This window comes from Melospiza melodia, chromosome 28 (assembly GCF_035770615.1).
Source record: "Melospiza melodia melodia isolate bMelMel2 chromosome 28, bMelMel2.pri, whole genome shotgun sequence".
NCBI lineage: Eukaryota > Metazoa > Chordata > Aves > Passeriformes > Passerellidae > Melospiza > Melospiza melodia.
This window is the reverse complement of record NC_086221.1, coordinates 6,511,244-6,530,466: the sequence shown is the minus strand read 5'-3', so window position 1 is coordinate 6,530,466 and position 19,223 is coordinate 6,511,244. Positions and strand designations below refer to the sequence as shown.

The 19,223-nt window shown below is 57.7% G+C and overlaps 2 protein-coding genes across 3 annotated transcripts; both read right to left on the bottom strand.

Moving 5' to 3' along the window:
* Positions 1-495: 495 nt before the first annotated feature.
* On the bottom strand, positions 496-18,861 carry ETNK2 (ethanolamine kinase 2). 2 transcript variants are annotated; one of them, XR_010030787.1, is made up of 9 exons: positions 18,649-18,861; positions 12,511-12,770; positions 11,082-11,219; positions 8,465-8,607; positions 5,593-5,676; positions 3,511-3,680; positions 2,889-2,962; positions 862-1,634; positions 496-791 (listed from the first exon to the last, which is right to left on the bottom strand). XR_010030787.1 is itself a non-coding variant. In XM_063177852.1 (8 exons), exons 1-8 carry the CDS (start codon positions 18,859-18,861, stop codon positions 1,562-1,564), a joined length of 1,155 nt encoding a protein of 384 aa, XP_063033922.1. In that variant the 3' UTR covers positions 496-1,561. The 2 variants fall into 2 exon arrangements, 1 of the variants encoding a protein (XP_063033922.1); XM_063177852.1 differs by having other exon boundaries at positions 496-1,634.
* Positions 3,693-5,268, bottom strand: LOC134430276 (uncharacterized). Its single transcript, XM_063177853.1, has 2 exons — positions 4,438-5,268; positions 3,693-4,182 (listed from the first exon to the last, which is right to left on the bottom strand). Exons 1-2 carry the CDS (start codon positions 5,248-5,250, stop codon positions 3,982-3,984), a joined length of 1,014 nt encoding a protein of 337 aa, XP_063033923.1. The 5' UTR covers positions 5,251-5,268; the 3' UTR covers positions 3,693-3,981.
* Positions 18,862-19,223: the final 362 nt, after the last annotated feature.

Sequence of the window (19,223 nt, the reverse complement as noted above, 5' to 3'; positions counted from 1 at the left end):
CCCTTGTCCCTCTGTCCCCTTGTCCCCAAGCCGGGCTGGGGATGCGAATCCCAGCAGCACCAGCATTGCAGGACACTGTTGGGGGGACACTGCCGTGGGGACACTGCCACAGTGACACTGTTGTGGGGACATCTTTTATCCCAGGGGACATCCCGCCAGCCCCTCCCAGCTCCCCTGCCCTTTGTCAGTGCTTTATTTATTCCCAACTCCCTGGGGAGGGACAGGGATCCCCGGGGATGGAAAGGGGTCCCCGGGGATGGGGAGGGGTCCCCGGGGATGGAAAGGGGTCCCCGGGGATGGAGAGGGGTCCCCGGGCATGGGGAGGGGTCCCTGGGGATGGGGAGGGGTCCCAGCTCCAGAGCTGGGCCAGGCTGTGCTGCAGAGGGACTGGAAGCAGATGTGTCCCCTCCCCACAGCTGCAGCTCTTCCCGTGTCTCTCTTCCATTTCTTTTTCTTTTTATTTTGTCGTTTTGTTTCGTTCTGTTTTTTAAAAGATTGTAAATATAGATAGAGCTTTATTTTGTTAATAAGACGACGAGTAACTTAACCTGTATATTTCACATCCCTGTTTACAATCGTTCCTCCCCCTGGCCCTTGGCACAATAAAAGTGACTTTTTTTGGAGCAGAGAGTGGGGGCCTGGGTTGGATGGGGACATCTCGGGGTACAGAAGGGACCGGAGCACCCCCAGAGCCCCCAGATCCACCAGCCCCAAATTGCAGCTACCACTGAAACAAGCATGGATGTGCCAGCCCTGGGGGACATCCCTGTGCCCAGAGAAGGGACAGTCACCTTGTCCCCACAGCCAGGGGTGACACAGGGCCCTAGGGGACATCCCTGTGCCCAGAGAAGGGACAGTCACCTTGTCCCCACAGCCAGGGGTGACACAGGGCCCTGATTGCTGCCAGGAGCTGGATGGGTGGGGACAGGCAGGACAGACCCTCCTGGATGTCCCCAGAAGACCCTGAAGGCAGAGATGAGGGTAGGGGGGAAGCCACCAAGCCAAGGGGACAGTGGGGACAGGCAGGGGCAGCTGTGGGGACACCCAGTGCCCACCAGCAGCACCCCACTGGTGCCAGGGGCTCACGGCTGGCACTGCCCCTTTGCCAGCAGCTGCCACCCCAAAGGGACAAAGGTCCTGTCCCTGGGGCCAGCAGGGACCTGGGACAGCGCTGCTTTGGGGGTGGCACCCATCAGGGCAGGAGGGGACAGCCAAAGTGACCAAAGCGGGGCAGCTCTGGGGTGACCCCGTGTCCCCCTCAGGGCCAGAGCAGGGGAAGGGGCAGTGCCAGGCAGCAGCAGCAGCAGCAGTGCCAGCGGGCACGGACCTGCCGGGCACCGGGGCCGAGCGGGGCTCGGCGTTAAGGCGGTGGTGAGGCGTCCTGGCATGGGCTGGGGCCTCGCCAGGGCCCTGGTCCTCTCCAGCATCTCGTGGTCCACTCTTGGGGGTGGCCAGGCTCTCCTGGCACGGGGGTGGCCGGGCGGGGCTCCTCGTGTCCCCCTGGGCAAAGGGGTGAAGGGGGCGCGAGGGCACGGCCAGGACAGGAGAGCTCGGGGTGCCCCTACTTGGGGAGCTGCAGGGCTGCGACCACCGGCTTCATCTTGAAGTACTGTTTGAACCTCAACTTTGCATATCTGCAAAGAGAGAGAGAGGAGGGGTGGCTATGAGACACTCATGTGTTCTGGGATGGCCAGGATCCTCCCCAGGCACCATCGGGATCTTCCCCGGGATCATCCCCAGGGACCTCCAGGATCCTCGGGATCTTCCCCAGGATCCTCCCCAGAGATTACCAGGATCTTCCCTGAGATCCTCACTGGGATCTTCCCCAGAGACCACCAGAATCCTCCCCAAGGACTGCCAGGATCTTCCCTGGGATCCTCCCCAAGGACTACTGGGATCCTCCCCAGGATCCTTGGGATCTTCCCTGGGATCCTCCCCAGGGACTACCAGGATCTTGTCTGGGATTCTCCCCAAGATTCTCCCCAGGGACCACTGGGATCCTCCCAAGGATCCTCCTCAGACACCATTGGGATCTTCCCCAGGATCCTTCCCATGGATTACCAGGATCCTCCCTGGGATCCTCCTTGGGATCTTCCCCAGGGACCACCAGGATCCTCCCTGGGGACTGCCAGGATCTTCCCCAGGATCCTCCCCAGGGACCACTGGGATTCTCCCAAGGATCCTCCCCAGAGACCATCGGGATCTTCCCCAGGATCCTCCCCAAGTATTACCAGGATCTTCCCTGGGATCCTCCCCGAGGTTCTCCCCAGGGACCACTGGGATTCTCCCAAGGATTCTCCCCAGAAACCATCGGGATCTTCCCCAGGATCCTCCCCAAGGATTACCAGGATCTTCCCCAGGATCCTCCCCAGGGACTACCAGGATCCTCCCCAAGATCCTTGGGATCTTCCCTGGGATCCTCCCTGAGATTCTTCCCAGGGACCACTGGGATTCTCCTAAGGATCCTCCCCAGAGACCATCGGGATCTTCCCCAGGATCCTCCCCAGGGACAGACGAGATCCTCCCCAGGAAAAGCCAGGATTCTCCCTGGGATCCTCCCCAGGGACCACCAGGATCTTCCCTGGGATCTTCCCCGGGATCCTCCCCAGGAACTGCTGGGATCCTCCCCAGACACCATTGGGATCTTCCCCAGGATCTTCCCTGGGATCCTCCCCAGGATCCTCCCCAGGGATCGCCGGGATTGTCCCCAGGAATTGCCAAGATCCTCCCCAGGATCCTCCCCAGGGATCGCCAGGATTGTCCCCAGGAATTGCCAAGATCCTCCCCAGGGATCCTCCCCAGGGATCGCCAGGATTCTCCCCAGGGATCCTCCCCAGGACCCTCCCCGGGCTCCTCCATTTCCCTGGGGGCAGCCCGTGCGCGCTCACCGTAAGAAATTAAAGTCTATGGTGGAATATTTATCCTGGATCAGCCCCCAGCAGGCCCAGAAGAAATGGGACGCCTGCAAGGGACAGAGCAAGGGTCAGGGGACAGCCACGCGGACAGAAACCGCCGTGCCCCAATCCCCAGGGCTGTGACAGGGACAGCACATGGACCCACATGGGGTTTTTGTGCCCTCCAGAGGCTGCTCCTGGCTGGAATGAGGGATGGCAGCAGGGAGGGTGCTGAACATGGCATGCCACCCCTGTGCTGCCCTCCTGGGAAAACAGAGAATATTTCACCCGAAATTTCCAGAAAATCGGCTGGAACCGCCCCTGGCAGTCAGCAAAGAGGATTTCCTCACTCCAGCCGTGCCTGACCCCTCTGAAGGGCTGCCCAAGGCCACCCTGTCGGGCACAGCTGTCCTCAACACACCCCGTGACCTTGCCCAGGGGCTCGGCGTCCCTGAGGCACTGCCAGGCCCTTTGGCACAGCCTGTCCCCGATGTCCCCAAGCCCTCAAGCTGGCACCAGCTGGAAGGACAAGAGCAGAGGAGAACTCCCTCACTCCTGAATCCCCTGGGTCGTGTTTTCACACAAGGAGGATGGCTCCTTCCTCCTCCTCACTCACCAAGGAGAACTTGTTCACTTGCACGTAGAGGGTCTCCAGCTCCTCCTGGGACACCTGGCTGTCACCTGGGTGGCCCTGGGTGAGCTCCTTGTAGGCCTGCAGGTAGGAGTGCAGCCACTGCAGCTGCGTCTCCCTGCTGGGGTAGAGGCCGTAATCCACCTCCTTCACACCTGGGGGGACACGGGGGGGACACGGGGGGACAGGGAGGGATTGGGGTCTCCATGGTAAAGCGAGGAGAGCACAAGCCCAGCCGGGCACAAACCCAGGATCAGCTGCTGGCCCTTGGGGTGAGGAGCCAGGATTGGCACCCCAGGGGCATTCGGGTGCCCAAGAACAGCAGAGACCCCGCTGTGACCATGGGCAGCCCCATTTCCTGCTGAAGGATTTGGGGTGTGGCTCCCTCCTCCATCCCCAGGGATGGGGAGACCCCATTTCCCACCCCAAGACTGAGATAAAACTCTCTCCTCCATCCTAGTAATGGGGACACCCCATTTCCCAATATGGGACTGGGAATTCCCAGTAACAGGTACACCCCATTTCCCAGTATGGGACTGGGGATAACTCCCTGTCCATCCCAGGGATGGGGACACCCCATTTCCCAGTATGGGACTGGGAATAAAACTCCCTTCTCCACCCCCAGTAACAGGGACACCCCATTTCCCAGTATGGGACATGGAATTCCCAGTATTAGGAACACCCCATTTCCCAGTATGGCACTGGGGATAACTCCCTGTCCATCCCAGGGCTGGGGACACCCCATTTCTCAGTATGGGAGATGGAATTCCCAGTAATAGGAACGCCCCATTTCCCAGTATGGGATTGGGAATAAAACTCGCTTCTCCACCCCCAGTAACAGGGACACCCCATTTCCCAGTATGAGACATGGAATTCCCAGTAACAGGGACACCCTATTTCCCATTATGGGACTGGGAATAACTCCCTCCTCCATTCCAGTAACAGGGACACCCCATTTCCCAGTATGGGAGATGGAATTCCCAGTAATAGGAACGCCCCATTTCCCAGTATGGGAGTGGGAATAAAACTCGCTTCTCCACCCCCAGTAACAGGGACACCCCATTTCCCAGTATGAGACATGGAATTCCCAGTAACAGGGACACCCCATTTCCCATTATGGGACTGGGAATAACTCCCTCCTCCATTCCAGTAACAGGGACACCCCATTTCCCAGTATGGGACTGGGAATTCCCAGTAAAAGGGGACACCCCATCTCCGAGTATGGGACATGGAATTCCCAGTAATAGGAACGCCCCATGCCCAGTATGGGACTGGGAATAAAACTCGCTTCTCCAGCCCCAGTGACAGGGACACCCCATTTCCCAGTACGGGACTGGGAATTCCCAGTGACAGGACCACCCCATTTCCCAGTATGGGACTGGGGATAACTCCCTCCTCCATTCCAGTAACAGGGACACCCCATTTCCCAGTATGGGACATGGAATTCCCAGTAAAAGGGGACACCCCATCTCCGAGTATGGGACATGGAATTCCCAGTAATAGGAACGCCCCATTTCCCAGTATGGGACTGGGAATAAAACTCGCTTCTCCACCCCCAGTGACAGGGACACCCCATTTCCCAGTACGGGACTGGGAATTCCCAGTGACAGGACCACCCCATTTCCCAGTATGGGACTGGGGATAACTCCCTCCTCCATTCCAGTGACAGGGACACCCCATTTCCCAGTATGGAACATGGAATTCCCAGTAACAGGGACATCCCATTGCCCAGTATGGGACTGGGAATAAAACTCGCTTCTCCACCTCCAGTGACAGGAACACCCCATTTCCCAGTACGGCACTGGGGATAACTCCCTGTCCATCGCAGCAATGGGGACACCCCATTTCCCAGTATGGGACTGGGAATAACTCTCTCCACCATTCCAGTATTAGGAACACCCCATTTCCCAGTATGGGACTGGGAATAAAACTCGCTTCTCCACCTCCAGTGACAGGGACACCCCATTTCCCAGTATGGCACTGGGGACAACTCCCTGTCCATCCCAGCAATGGGGACACCCCGGGCCGGGGATGGGGGCACTTTGGGGGCCCCCAGGCGCTCCCCACCTGCGAACTCGTTGAAGTGGTTGCCGATGTCGAAGGCCTGGTAGTTGTACCCCGTGTACTCGTAGTCGATGAAGCGCACGCGCTCTGCGGGGACAAAAACGGTCACGGCTGGGGACAGAGGGGGTGGCAGCACGGGGATAAAATGGTCCCAAAGTCTTCATCATCATCAATGTCCCCTGAGATATTCAGGGCAGTTGGAAAGAAAGGTTGGGCCTGGTAGGCCCTGGGAAAATGTTGGGTTTTACTGGATCATGTGAAACCGCACCCATATAATAATTTAATTAAAATGATAAATGAAATGATTATATGATATGATAAATTATACATTATAAATATGATAATATAGATATTATTATATTTATAAATATAATATAAACATATCAATATTTTCATTATATTTTATTATATCATCACATTTATAAATGCATTATGTTTATATATTATAATATTTATAGATATTACAACATAATATTTAAAAATATAAATACATTTATATTATATTTTCATTACATTATCATATTTCTAAATTTATTCTATTTATATCTATTATGATATTAATAGATATTATAACAGCATATTTAAATAAATATAAATATATTTATAGTATATTTTCATTATATTATCATCTTTATAAACTTATTATAGTTATGTTTATTATAATATTTATAAATATTATAACATCATATTAAAATAAATACAAATATATTTATATTATGTTTTCATTATATTGTCATATTTATAAACTTATTATATTTATATTTATATTTATTATAATATTTATAATTATTATAACATAATATTTAGATAAATACAAATATATTTATATTATATTTTCATTATATTGTCATATTTATAAAGTTATTATATTTATGTTCATTATATTTATAAATATTATAATATTGGTCATATTTATCATATAAATATGAGAAATGATCTGATTGTTAAATGCAATGTTTGATTGGTATTTAGATATAATTATAGTTAAATTCAAGGATTGATTGGTAATTAGATATAATTATTGTTTAACTGTAACAAGAATCGTGAGAAACGATGTTTGGGGGGGTTTGATGGAAATTACAAAAATCCATGCCTGGATGAAATCAATGTATACAATCGAACAACATAAATTTAATAATTAATATGTAGCTATATAATGATAAGGGTATAAAAATGTGTTCATCTTGAACCCATGTCAGAGTCAGATTTGGGTCTGTACCCCTGACACCCAGAGCTCTTCAATAAAAGCACCTGGATAGGATCATCCTGTGACTGCTGACAGTGACACCCAGTGACACCCCCAGTGACACCCCCAGTGACACCCCCAGTGACACCTCCAGTGACACCCCCAGTGACACCCCCCAGTGACACCCTCAGTGACACCCCCAGGGACACCCCCAGTGACACCCAGCGACACCCAGTGACACCCCCAGTGACACCCCCAGTGACACCCAGTGACACCCCCAGTGACACCCCCAGTGACACCCCCAGGGACACCCCCAGTGACACCCCCAGCGACACCCCCAGCGACACCCCCAGTGACACCCCGAGGGACACCCCCAGGGACACCCAGTGACACCCCCAGTGACACCCAGTGACACCCCCAGGGACACCCCCAGTGACACCCCGAGGGACACCCCCAGTGACACCCCCAGTGACACCCCCAGTGACACCCAGTGACACCCCCCAGTGGCACCCTCAGTGACACCCCCAGGGACACCCGCAGTGACACCCAGTGACACCCCCAGGGACACCCCCAGCGACACCCCCAGTGACACCCCCAGTGACACCCCCAGGGACACCCAGTGACACCCAGTGACACCCCCAGTGACACCCCGAGGGACACCCCCAGGGACACCCCCCAGTGACACCCCGAGGGACACCCCCAGGGACACCCCCCAGTGACACCCCGAGGGACACCCCCAGGGACACCCAGTGACACCCCCAGTGACACCCCCAGTGACACCCCCAGTGACACCCCCAGCGACACCCCGAGGGACACCCCCAGGGACACCCAGTGACACCCCCCAGTGACACCCCCAGTGACACCCCCAGCGACACCCCGAGGGACACCCCCAGGGACACCCAGTGACACCCCCCAGTGACACCCCCCAGTGACACCCAGTGACACCCCCCAGTGACACCCCCAGGGACACCCCGAGGGACAGCCCCCGTGACACCCCCAGGGACACCCCCAGGGACACCCAGTGACACCCCGAGGGACACCCCCAGTGACACCCCGAGGGACACCCCCAGTGACACCCAGTGACACCCCCAGGGACACCCCCAGTGACACCTCCAGCGACACCCCCCGTGACACCCCCAGTGACACCCAGTGACACCCCCCAGTGACACCCTCAGTGACACCCCCAGGGACACCCGCAGTGACACCCGCAGTGACACCCCCAGGGACACCCCCAGTGACGACACCCCCCGTGATACCCCCAGTGACACCCCCAGTGACACCCCCAGCGACACCCGCAGTGACACCCCCAGTGACACCCGCAGTGACACCCAGTGACACCCCCAGTGACACCCCCAGCGACACCCCCAGTGACACCCCGAGGGACACCCCCAGGGACACCCAGTGACACCCCCAGTGACACCCCCAGTGACACCCCGAGGGACACCTCCAGCGACACCCCCAGGGACACCCCCAGCGACACCCCCAGGGACACCCAGTGACACCCCCCAGTGACACCCCCAGTGACACCCAGTGACACCCAGTGACACCCCCAGTGACACCCCGAGGGACACCCCCAGTGACACCCCCAGTGACACCCCCAGTGACACCCGCAGTGACACCCAGTGACACCCGCAGCGACACCCCCAGTGACACCCAGTGACACCCCCAGTGACACCCAGTGACACCGACCTCGTGTCCTGTCCAGGATGATGTTCTTGCACAGGAGGTCGTTGTGGCACAGCACCACGGGGGACCCGAGCGGCGACAGCGTCTGCTCCATCCAGGCCAGCTCCTGCTCCAGCGCCTCGGGGCCGGGCACGTCCCGCGGGAGGCTGCCCGAGGGGACACAAGGGACACAAGGGACAGGGTGGCATCGCTGCTGCCCTCGGGGAAGGGGACAAAAGGGACAGGGTGGCATCGCTGATGCTCTCGGGGAAGGGGACAAAAGGGACAGGGTGGCATCGCTGATGCTCTCGGGGAAGGGGACAAAAGGGTCAGGGTGGCATTGCTGATGCGCTCGGGGAAGGGGACAAAAGGGTCAGGGTGGCATCGCTGCTGCTCTCGGGGAAGGGGACAAAAGGGACAGGGTGGCATCGCTGATGCTCCTGGAGGGACAAAAGGGACAGGGTGGCATTGCTGATGCTCTCGGGGGGACAAAAGGGACAGGGTGGCATTGCTGATGCTCTTGGGTGGACAAAAGGGACAGGGTGGTATCGCTGCTGCTCTCAGGGGGACAAAAGGGTCAGGGTGGCATTGCTGATGCCCTCCGGGAAGGGGACAAAAGGAACAGGGTGGCATCGCTGATGCTCTCGGGGAAGGGGACAAAAGGGTCAGGGTGGCATTGCTGATGCGCTCGGGGAAGGGGACAAAAGGGTCGGGGTGGCATCGCTGATGCTCTCATGGGGGACAAAAGGGACAGGGTGGCATTGCTGATGCTCTCAGGGAAGGGGACAAAAGGGACAGGGTGGCATCGCTGCTGCCCTCGGGGGGACAAAAGGGTCAGGGTGGCATTGCTGATGCTCTCATGGGGGACAAAAGGGTCAGGGTGGCATCGCTGCTGTTCTCATGGGGGACAAAAGGGACAGGGTGGCATCGCTGCTGCCCTCGGGGGGACAAAAGGGTCAGGGTGGCATTGCTGATGCGCTCGGGGAAGGGGACAAAAGGGTCAGGGTGGCATCGCTGCTGCTCTCAGGGAAGGGGACAAAAGGGACAGGGTGGCATCGCTGCTGCCCTCGGGGGGACAAAAGGGTCAGGGTGGCATTGCTGATGCTCTCATGGGGGACAAAAGGGACAGGGTGGCATCGCTGCTGCCCTCGGGGGGACAAAAGGGTCAGGGTGGCATTGCTGATGCTCTCAGGGGGACAAAAGGGTCAGGGTGGCATCGCTGATGCTCTCAGGGGGACAAAAGGGTCAGGGTGGCATTGCTGATGCCCTGCGGGAAGGGGACAAAAGGGTCAGGGTGGCATTGCTGATGCTCTTGGGGAAGGGGACAAAAGGGACAGGGTGGCATCACTGATGCTCTCATGGGGGACAAAAGGGACAGGGTGGCATTGCTGATGCTCTTGGGGGGACAAAAGGGTCAGGGTGGCATCGCTGCTGCTCTCGGGGAAGCCACTCTGGCGCTCAGGGGTGGCGTTTCCCCAGTTTCCAGAGCTTCCCTGGAGGCCCAAGGGCAGAATTTCCCCACTTCCAGAATTTCCCCAACTCCCAGCACTTCCCTTGGGGCTCAGGGGCAGAATTGAGTTTCTCTGACTTCCAGCATTTCCCTGACGGCTCAGGGGCAGAATTTCCCCAAATTTCAGAGTTTCCTTGGGGCTCAGAGGCAGAATTGCTCTTCCTTGACTTCCAAAGTTTCCCTTGGGGCTCAGGGGCAGAATTTCCCCAACTTCCAGCACCTCCCTGGGGTCACAGCAGCAAAAAGGGTTCCCAGTTCAATTAAGGTTTCCCAGCCTGACTTCCACTGCTTCCCTGGGGGCTCAGAGGCAGAATTTCCCTCTCTTGCCTTACAAACGACCCCACGAATGACACAGAGAGGCGCTAACCAGGCCCTTTTTGGGGAGGGCACCAGGTTTGGCACCCAGCCACCCACCCCACCTCATCCTCAGCGCATCCCTTATCCCCAAAACCCCCGCGCCCACTCCCCAAACCCACCCAGCGCTGGCTCCCCGAGCACGCGAGGTTGTTTTGGACTCTGGTAGCCTCAGGAGAGGTTCCAAGAAGAGAGCTCGTTAATGATTGCCTAATTGGCCTCCAGGAAGGCGCAGGGTGGGTAAAGTCTGCCCGTGGCCCGGCGGGTGCTGAGAAAAGCCCGGCTGGTTCCTGACGCGGGTTAATCATTGCCCTGCCCAGGGGTTCGTTCACCTCCTGCTCCTCTTGGGGCTGCCCAAATCCTTCCCAGACACCCCAGTTCTCACCTGCCTGGCCAAAACGGCCGCCCCCAAAAAGCGGGATGGGGTGGCTGGAAATGGGAATTGTGTGGTTTAATTTTTAGAGTTAATTGGCAGCTCAGCAGGGATTGAACTCGGGTTTGTTCTCCAGGGAGGAGGAGAAAGATTGTTCCAGCAATGGGAGGCTGTGTGTCCATCTGGATCTTGCACAGACACATCCAGAGCTCTGAAAAAGCTCAAATCCCACCCAAACCAGCAGCAAGAAGGGGCTGGAGCTGCTCCAGCGGCTCTGAGAGGAATCCAACCCCAAATCCAGCCCTAAATCCCCGCAGAGGCTTTACCTGGGAACCTCGGCCCCAGAGGGTGGGCAGGGGGTGCCCGAGGCAGAGCCTGGCTCTGTGGGATCCCTCTGCCTTTACCTGGCGTTGGATACCTTTGGGCTGAGCTCTGTCTTCACCAGGCTGAGGTATTTGTGCATCTTCTGCCACAGGATGGGCCTGGGGAGGCTCCCGTTGGCGTGGATGGCGTGGACTCGGGCCATCTCCCGCGCCACCAGCCTGGCATGGGGCACAGGGGAAGGGTGAGGGGTGACCCCGAATCCTCACAATGCCCCCTGCAAAATCCCCCGAAGAGATTTGGGGGTGCTTTCAGGGGGTTCCCTGAAAATCCTGCTTAAAACGCAGGGTTGGCACAGGTGAGCCGTCATTCCAGGTCAGGGATCGGCCTCTGGAGCATTTCAGAGTTGTCATTTTCAGGGTAAATTCAGCCCTAAACTCTGCTTCCTGAGGAATTCCAAATTCCCAGGAAACTTTAATTCCATCTTCCCAGGAAGCCTTAATTCCAGATTCCTGGGAAACCTTAATTCCAACTTCCCAGGAAACCTTAATTCCAGCTTCTCAGGAAATTTTAATTCCAGCTTCTCAGGAAACTTTAATTCCAGCTTCCTAGGAAACCTTAATTCCAGCTTCCTAGAAAATTTAAATTACAGTTTCCCAGGAAACCTGAATTCCAACTTTCCAGGAAACTTTGATTCCAAATTCCCAAGAAACCTTAATTCCAGCTTCCCAGAGAACCTAAATTACAGTTTCCCAGGAAACTTTAATTCCAACTTCCTAGGAAACCTAAATTCCAGATTCCCAGGAAACTTTAATTCCAGATTCCCAAGAAACCTTAATTCCAGCTTCCTGGGAAACTTTAATTCCAGCTTCTCAGAGAACCTTAATTCCAGATTCCTGGGAAACCTTAATTCCAGCTTCCCAGGAAACCTTAATTTCAGCTTCCCAGAAAATCTTAATTCCAACTTCCTGGGAAACTTTATTTCCAACTTCCTGGGAAACTTTATTTCCAACTTCCTAGGAAACCTTAATTCCAGATTCCCATAGAACCTTAATTCCACTTTCCCAGAAAAACTTAATTTCGTCTTCCCAGGAAACTTTAATTCCAATTCCCCAGGAAACCTTAATTCCAGCTTCTCAGGAAACCTTAATTTCAGCTTCCCAGAAAATCTAAATTACAGTTTCCCAGGAAACCTTAATTCCACCTTCCTAGGAAACCTTAATTCCACCTTCCCAGGAAACCATAATTCCAGCTGCCCAGGAAAGTTGGAATCAGGATTTTGGCTTCACCAAAACCTGATAAAAATCAGAAATTTGGTCATTTTGACGCCTCTGTCTGCAGTTCCACCCATTCACCCCGCGACCCCCATTTACCCCAGCACTGGGCACACCAGTGCCCCCCACCCACGGCAGCCAGGCCAGAGCTGCAAACACAGAACAAACCCCCAGAAAATTGGGGGGAAAAAAAAAAACGAGGGAGAACCCCCAGATCCCCCCAGGATGTCCCACCCACCTGAAGACGTGAGGATCCCTCACATGGTCCGGTCCCAGCGCGATTCCCGGCAGGAATTGGTAGCAGAGCCCGTTCTGGAAGGCGCAGTAGAGGTCGGGGGCGCATCCGTGGGCTCGCAGCACCTGGAAGTTCCTCAGCTCCGTCTCCCTGTCCACCAGCAGCTCGGTTTTCCTGCCGTACACCCGCACCAGCAGCGCGTCCCCCATGCCCTCGTCCGTGTAGCAGGCCACCAGCTTGTTGGTGATGCCGTCGGTGAAGAGCTGCGTGGGGACAGACACAGCCAGGGGGTGACACCTGGGTGAGGCTGGGAATAGGGCAACCCCCATGTCTGCTTCCCTCCCACGAGGTGGGAAAACCTCGTGGAAACGGCAAAAAATGAGGAAAAGGAGCGAGGCAGAACAGCCAAGAAAGCTCCTGGGGGAGCGAGGTGAGTTTGGGAGGGCTGAGGCTCAGGGTTCTGCTGGTAGAAGGTGAAAATTATCTTATTTTTTCGCCTGGAATGGCTCGGGAACACCTCTGCATGCAGAAGGGGTGGTTTGGGTAAAAATTCTGTCATTTTTCACCTAGAACAGCTCAGGGATATCTCAGGAACAGCTCTGCATGCAGAAGGGGTGGTTTGGGTGGAAATCCTGTTATTTTTCACCTGGGAGCTCAGGAATACCTCTGCATGCAGAAGGGGTGGTTTAGGTGGAAATCCTGTTATTTTTCACCTGGAACAGCTCAGGAACAGCCCAGGAAGAGCTCTGCAGGCAGAGGTGACAGTTTGGGTAAAAATCCTGTTATTTTTCACCTGGAACAGCTCAGGAACACCTCTGCAGGCAGAACGGGTGGTTTGGGTGGAAATCCTGCTAATTTGGGTGGAAATCCTGCTAATCCACCTAGAACAGCTCAAGGATATCTCAGGAACAGCTCTGCAGGCAGAAGGGGTGGTTTGGATGAAAATCTTACTAATTTCACCTAGAACAGCTCAGGAACAGGTCTGCATGGAGAGGTGGTGGTTGGGGTGAAAATCCTGCTAATTTCACTTAGAACAGCTCAGGAACAGGTCTGCAGGCAGAGGTGGTGGTTTGGGTGAAAATCCTGTTATTTTTCACCTGGAACAGCTCAGGGATATCTCAGGAACAGCTCAGGCCAGATGTGCCACCAGCACGCTTGGCACGGGAGCAGCCCCGGGGGGGGAGGAGAAAAATCAGCGTCAATTGGCACGAAATTAAAAAAAAAAAAAAAAACACCTAATAAATAAATAAACCACCCAACGTGGCTGAAAACAAGGCCGGGGCAAACACCACCCCCCGTGCCCTCCTCCGACCCTCCCCGCGGGCCGGGGCGCTGATAGGCGGGGATGTCGCTGCTGGGGACATCTCGTGTCACCGCGCTGATGGCTCCTCGCAGATGGAAAGGGAGTTTTGTTCTCCCCGAGCTGCGCCTTGGCCGCCTGCCCGCGCACATGCCGGGGCTGCTGCCGCTCCGAGCCGGGCTCCGAGCCCCATCCCGCCGGGATTTTGGGCACCTCCGGGGCACCCGAGGGGGATTTAGGGACCTGTCACCCTACAGAAAACCCCTGCTCCGTTTTCTCCATGCCGGTTTTGGGGCGCTGCGGCTCCCCCTGGGCAGGATTCCTTCATCCCGCTGGGATTTTGGGCATCTCTGAGGCACTGAGGGGATTTTAGGACCTGTCACTCCATGGGAAATCACCCCCATTGTTCCCCATGCCAGCTCCATGCTGGGCACTCCAGGGTGCTGCAGCTCCCCCTGGGAATGATTCCCTCGTCCCACTGGGATTTTGGGCACTCCCAGGGCACTGAGGGGGTTTGGGGCTGTGTCACCCCACAAGAAACCCCTGTTTTATTGTCCTTGTGCCAGTTTTGGGGTGCTGCGGCTCTGCCTGGGCAGAATTCCTTCATCCTGCCAAGATTTTGGGAACCTTTGGGGCACCGAGGGGACTTAGGGACGTGTCACCCCATAGGAAATCACCCCCATGTCAGCTCCAAGCTGGGAACTCCGGGGTGCTCCAGGTCCCCATGGGAACGATTCCCTGATCCCGCTGGGATTTTGGGCACTTCCAGGGCACTGAGGGGGTTTGGGGATGTTTCACCCCACAGGAATTCCCTGTCCCATTGTCCCTGTGCCAGCTCCAGAGATTCCCCTGGGAATGATTCCCTCGTCCCACTGGGATTTTGGGCACTTCCAGGGCACTGAGGGGATTTAGGGCTCTGTCACCCCACACGAAATCCCTGTCCCATTGTCCCTGTGCCAGCTCCCCCTGGGAATGATTCCCTCATCCTGCTGGGACTTTGGGCACTTACAGGGCACTGAGGGGCTTTAGGGCTTTGTCACCCCACAGGAATTCCCTGCCCCACTGCCCCCCACACCGTGGGATGTTCAGCTCCAAGCTGAGCACTCTGTGCCTCCCCTAGAAATGATTCCCTCATCCCACTGGGATTTCAGCACCTCTGGGGCACTGAGAGGATTATTTGGGCTCTGTCACCCCACAAGAAACCCCTGTCCCATTGCCCCCCAAAGTCCCAGCTCCAAACTGGGCACTCTGGGGTGCTGTGGCTCCCCATGGGAACGATTCCCTCACTCCTGTGGGATGGAGGAGCTGGAGCAGGAGGGGGTTTAGGGCTCCTGCTCCGGCAGCCGTGCAGCTCAGGGATGGGACGGATAATTTTAGACATCCCACTCAGCAACCCACGCTCCCCTATAGGGTTCCTATATATAGGGCTCCCCAGCAGCCTCCCAGGGGAGACTCCAGGCACTGGAATGAGAACCCTCCAAGCCAGACAGGGCTGACACCCCCATTCCACAGCTGGATTTGGGGTGAGCAGGGCGAGGTCGCTGCCCCATCCTCAGGGTTGCTGCCCCTCAGCTGCAGCAGAGCCTTCTCAAGCTGCTTTTCCCCGAGCTGATAATCTGGGTTCACCCTGGGGCTCAGCTCTTTCCTCCTCTTGTCCTGCCAGGCCCCAGAGGTTGGCAATTCAGGCAGCAGAGGTGTCACATCCTGTCCGTGCGGGTGTCACCACGGGCCACGTGTGGGTCAGCCGCAGGTGAGCGGCTCCACACGGAGTGAAATCCTCGGCGCTGCTTTGTTTTGCTGCCCCACAGCCCGGGCAGCCCTTTCCAGCAGGTTTAATGGGATTATTGAGCCTTATCCCCCCTGCATTCCAGGCCACAGACTCTGGAGATGCCACGTGGCTCTGGGCGACCTGCAGGGACTCGCTGGGTTTGGGGGTGGCTCCCAAGGGTGGCAGTGGCTGTCTGGGTGCTGTTCCCTGTGGATCCAGGCTGCAGCCACCCCAAATCCTTCCCTCCTGCAGCCGGGTGGCAGCAGGGACAGAGGGGAGGAGCGACACTCCGTGAACTTTGCAGGGATTAAATGCAAAGCGAGTGCCGTGCCAAAGCGCTGGGGTGAGGCAGCAAAATCCGACTGCTGGTGCTGCACCTGCCGGGAGAATCCCTCAGCATTCCCAAAACATCCCCGTGCTGCTCCCTCAGCTCCCCCAGCCCGGGCTGGCCACCAGCAGGGCAGCTTGTGGCCAAATCTGGGCTAAAAACATCCAACCCTGCAGGGCAACCTCGCACAGCTTTGGCTCCGCGGTGCTGCCGCTGTTATCTCTGGTTAAGGGATGGATGGATGGATGGATGGATGGATGGATGGATGGATGGATGGATGGATGGATGGATGGATGGATGGATGGATGGATGGGGGACGGACGGAGGGAGGGATGGAGGGATGGATGGATGGATGGATGGATGGAATTCATGGATGGATGGATGGATGGATGGACGGATGGATGAGGGACGGACGGAGGGATGGATGGATGGATGGATGGATGGATGGATGGGGGATGGACGGAGGGAGGGATGGAGGGATGGATGGATGGATGGATGGATGGATGGATGGATGGATGGATGGATGGATGGATGAGGGACGGACGGAGGGATGGATGGATGGATGGATGGATGGATGGACGGATGGATGAGGGACGGACGGAGGGATGGATGGATGGATGGATGGATGGATGGAATCCATGGAAGGAGAGATGGATGGATTGTGGATAGATGGATGATGGATAGAATCCATGGATGGATGGATGGAATCCATAAATGGATGAAGGGATGGATGGATGGATGGATGGATGGATGGATGGATGGATGGATGGATGGATGGATGGATGGATGGATGGATGGAATCCATGGATGGAGAGATGGATGGATTGTGGATAGATGGATGATGGATAGAATCCATGGATGGATGGACGGACAGAGGAGTTTGTGCTTCCCTGGCAGCGTGGGGCCTGACTCAGCCTCACGGACACTCCTCAGGGATGAGGAGCAGGAGCTCTGGGAAGCGAGCACAGCCAGGAGCTCACAGCAGGGCAGCCCGAGCTCCCAGATCCTTCCTGAGCCCCGGGAGATTTTCCCGAGCCACCGGCACAGCCTGGTACAGCCCTGAGAGGAGCTGGGAACGGGGCAGCGCTCCAGGGCACCGGGAATGGGATCGCTAATGGGAACCAGCTGAGGCCCCCGGCCCGCTCCATCCCATCCCGAGTGAGGGGAAACGCGGGAGGAGGGAAACGCAACGGGAGGGTTTTCCTTCAACTCCTGAGTGTTTTTCTTTCTTCTTTTTAAATTAAAAACACTCCCGCACACCCGAGCTGGTGTGGAACACTGAGCCCTGCGGAGCCTGGGTACCGCAGCGCCGGGGTCCCTCCACAACCACGGAGCTCTGCGAGCAGAGCGAGACATTTCCTGCCCCGGCAAACTCCAACTCCCAGCTTCCTGCCCGCTGCCATCTGCCCTTTCAGACGGCTTTTCCTGCAGCTTCTTGGATTTCATTACACTTGGCTATTAATACATTTTTAATGACGGGAAGCGTGCGCCTTCCGAGGGGACGCTGCCTCACGTGCAGAGGTTTAAGGGCACGCAGTGCCAGCCCCTGCACGCTCCGGTGCCCAGCGCCAGGGCACAGCCGAGGGCACCGGCGCCGCCAGCCTGTGTCACCCCAGCGATTCCCACGCCAGCACAGCCCTGGCAGCCCCGCAGAGCCGAGCCCTGTCCCGGACTGGTGTCCAGCTCCCACCCGAAGCGGGGCTCAGCCCACGCAGCCCGGGAAATGTGGGAACCAACAAATATCCCAAACAAGAGCGGCTCCCGGGAGCGGCCTGGGGACGCTTATGTAGCCACAGCCACCGCTCGGTGACAACCCAGGGGGTCCCTAAACCTCGTGGGGGGGGGTGCGATGGGGGTGCCATGCCTTTGCACAGCTGATGAACCCCCGGTTATTCTCTGGGTGCAGAGGGGAGACTCAGGGGTGGGGGTGCCGGGTGTCACATCCTCTGGGGCAGGTCCTACAGCCCCCCATGGTGAACCCCACAGCACCCAAGAGAAAACCTCTTGGGTGAGCCAACATTCCCCCTCGAACAGATCCGGGAGCCCCCCGGGTTAAACCCCACAGTGTCCCTGCAGCCCCCAGGCTGAGCTGCACAACCCTGCTAGGACAGACCCCATAGCGCCCAGGCTGAGCTGCACAACCCTGCTAGGACAGACCCCACAGCGCCCAGGCTGAGCCCCACAGCCCCCCTAGGACAGACCCCACAGCGCCCAGGCTGAGCCCCACAACCCCCTTAACACAGACCCCATAGCGCCCAGGCTGAGCCCCACAGCCCCCCTAGGACAGACCCCATAGCGCCCAGGCTGAGCCCCACAGCCCCCCTAGGACAGACCCCACAGCGCCCAGGCTGAGCCCCACAACTCCCCTAGGACAGACCCCACAGCACCCAGGCTGAGCCCCACAGCCCCCCTAGGACAGACCCTATAGCGCCCAGGCTGAGCCCCACAGCCCCCCTAGGACAGACCCTATAGCGCCCAGGCTGAGCCCCACAGCCCCCCTAGGACAGACCCCATAGCGCCCAGGCTGAGCCCCACAGCCCCCCTAGGACAGACCCCATAGCGCCCAGGCTGAGCCCCTCAGCCCCCCTGGAGCTGCCCGCACTCCCCTTTGGGATGAGCACCGCGCTCAGACAGACCCTATAACCCCACAGCCGCCCCCCAGCCGGGCTCCGCAGCCCCACCGAGCGATCCCCGGTGAAAGCGGCCGCCGGTTCTCGGTGTGCCGGCTCTGGCTCCCCGCCGTACCTTGGTCTTCACCGTGGCCGGGTCCCAGGCGGGTCTGAGGCGCCGCACGATCCGCAGCGCCCCGGGCAGCACGTCCCCCTCGTCCACCGCAATGGCGAGGTGTGGCACGGCGGGGGTCGCGCCGCCGCCCCCCCGCTCCGGCCGCGGGCAGTCGGGGCAGCGGGCGGGCGGTGCGGCCATGGCCAGCTCCGCGCTGCCGGAGCCGCGGCCCATGTGCCGGGGGCTGCGCGGGGCCGGCGGCCGTGGGGAGGAGCCGCCGCCGGTGGGAAGCCATGAGTCACCGGCCCGCCTCCCGCCCGCCTCCCCGGCAGCGCCCGCACCGCCACCGGCACCGGGGGATCCGCATCCTACCGGCAGCGGGGGATCCGCATCCTACCGGCACCGGGGGATCCGCATCCTACCGGCACCGGGGGCAGAGATCCGCATCCTACCGGCACCGGGGGATCCGCATCCTACCGGCACCGGTACCGGGGGCAGGGACCTGCATCCTACCGGCACCGGGGGCGGGGATCCGCATCCTACCGGCACCGGCATCCCGGACAGGGGATCCGCATCCTACCGGCACCGGGGACAGG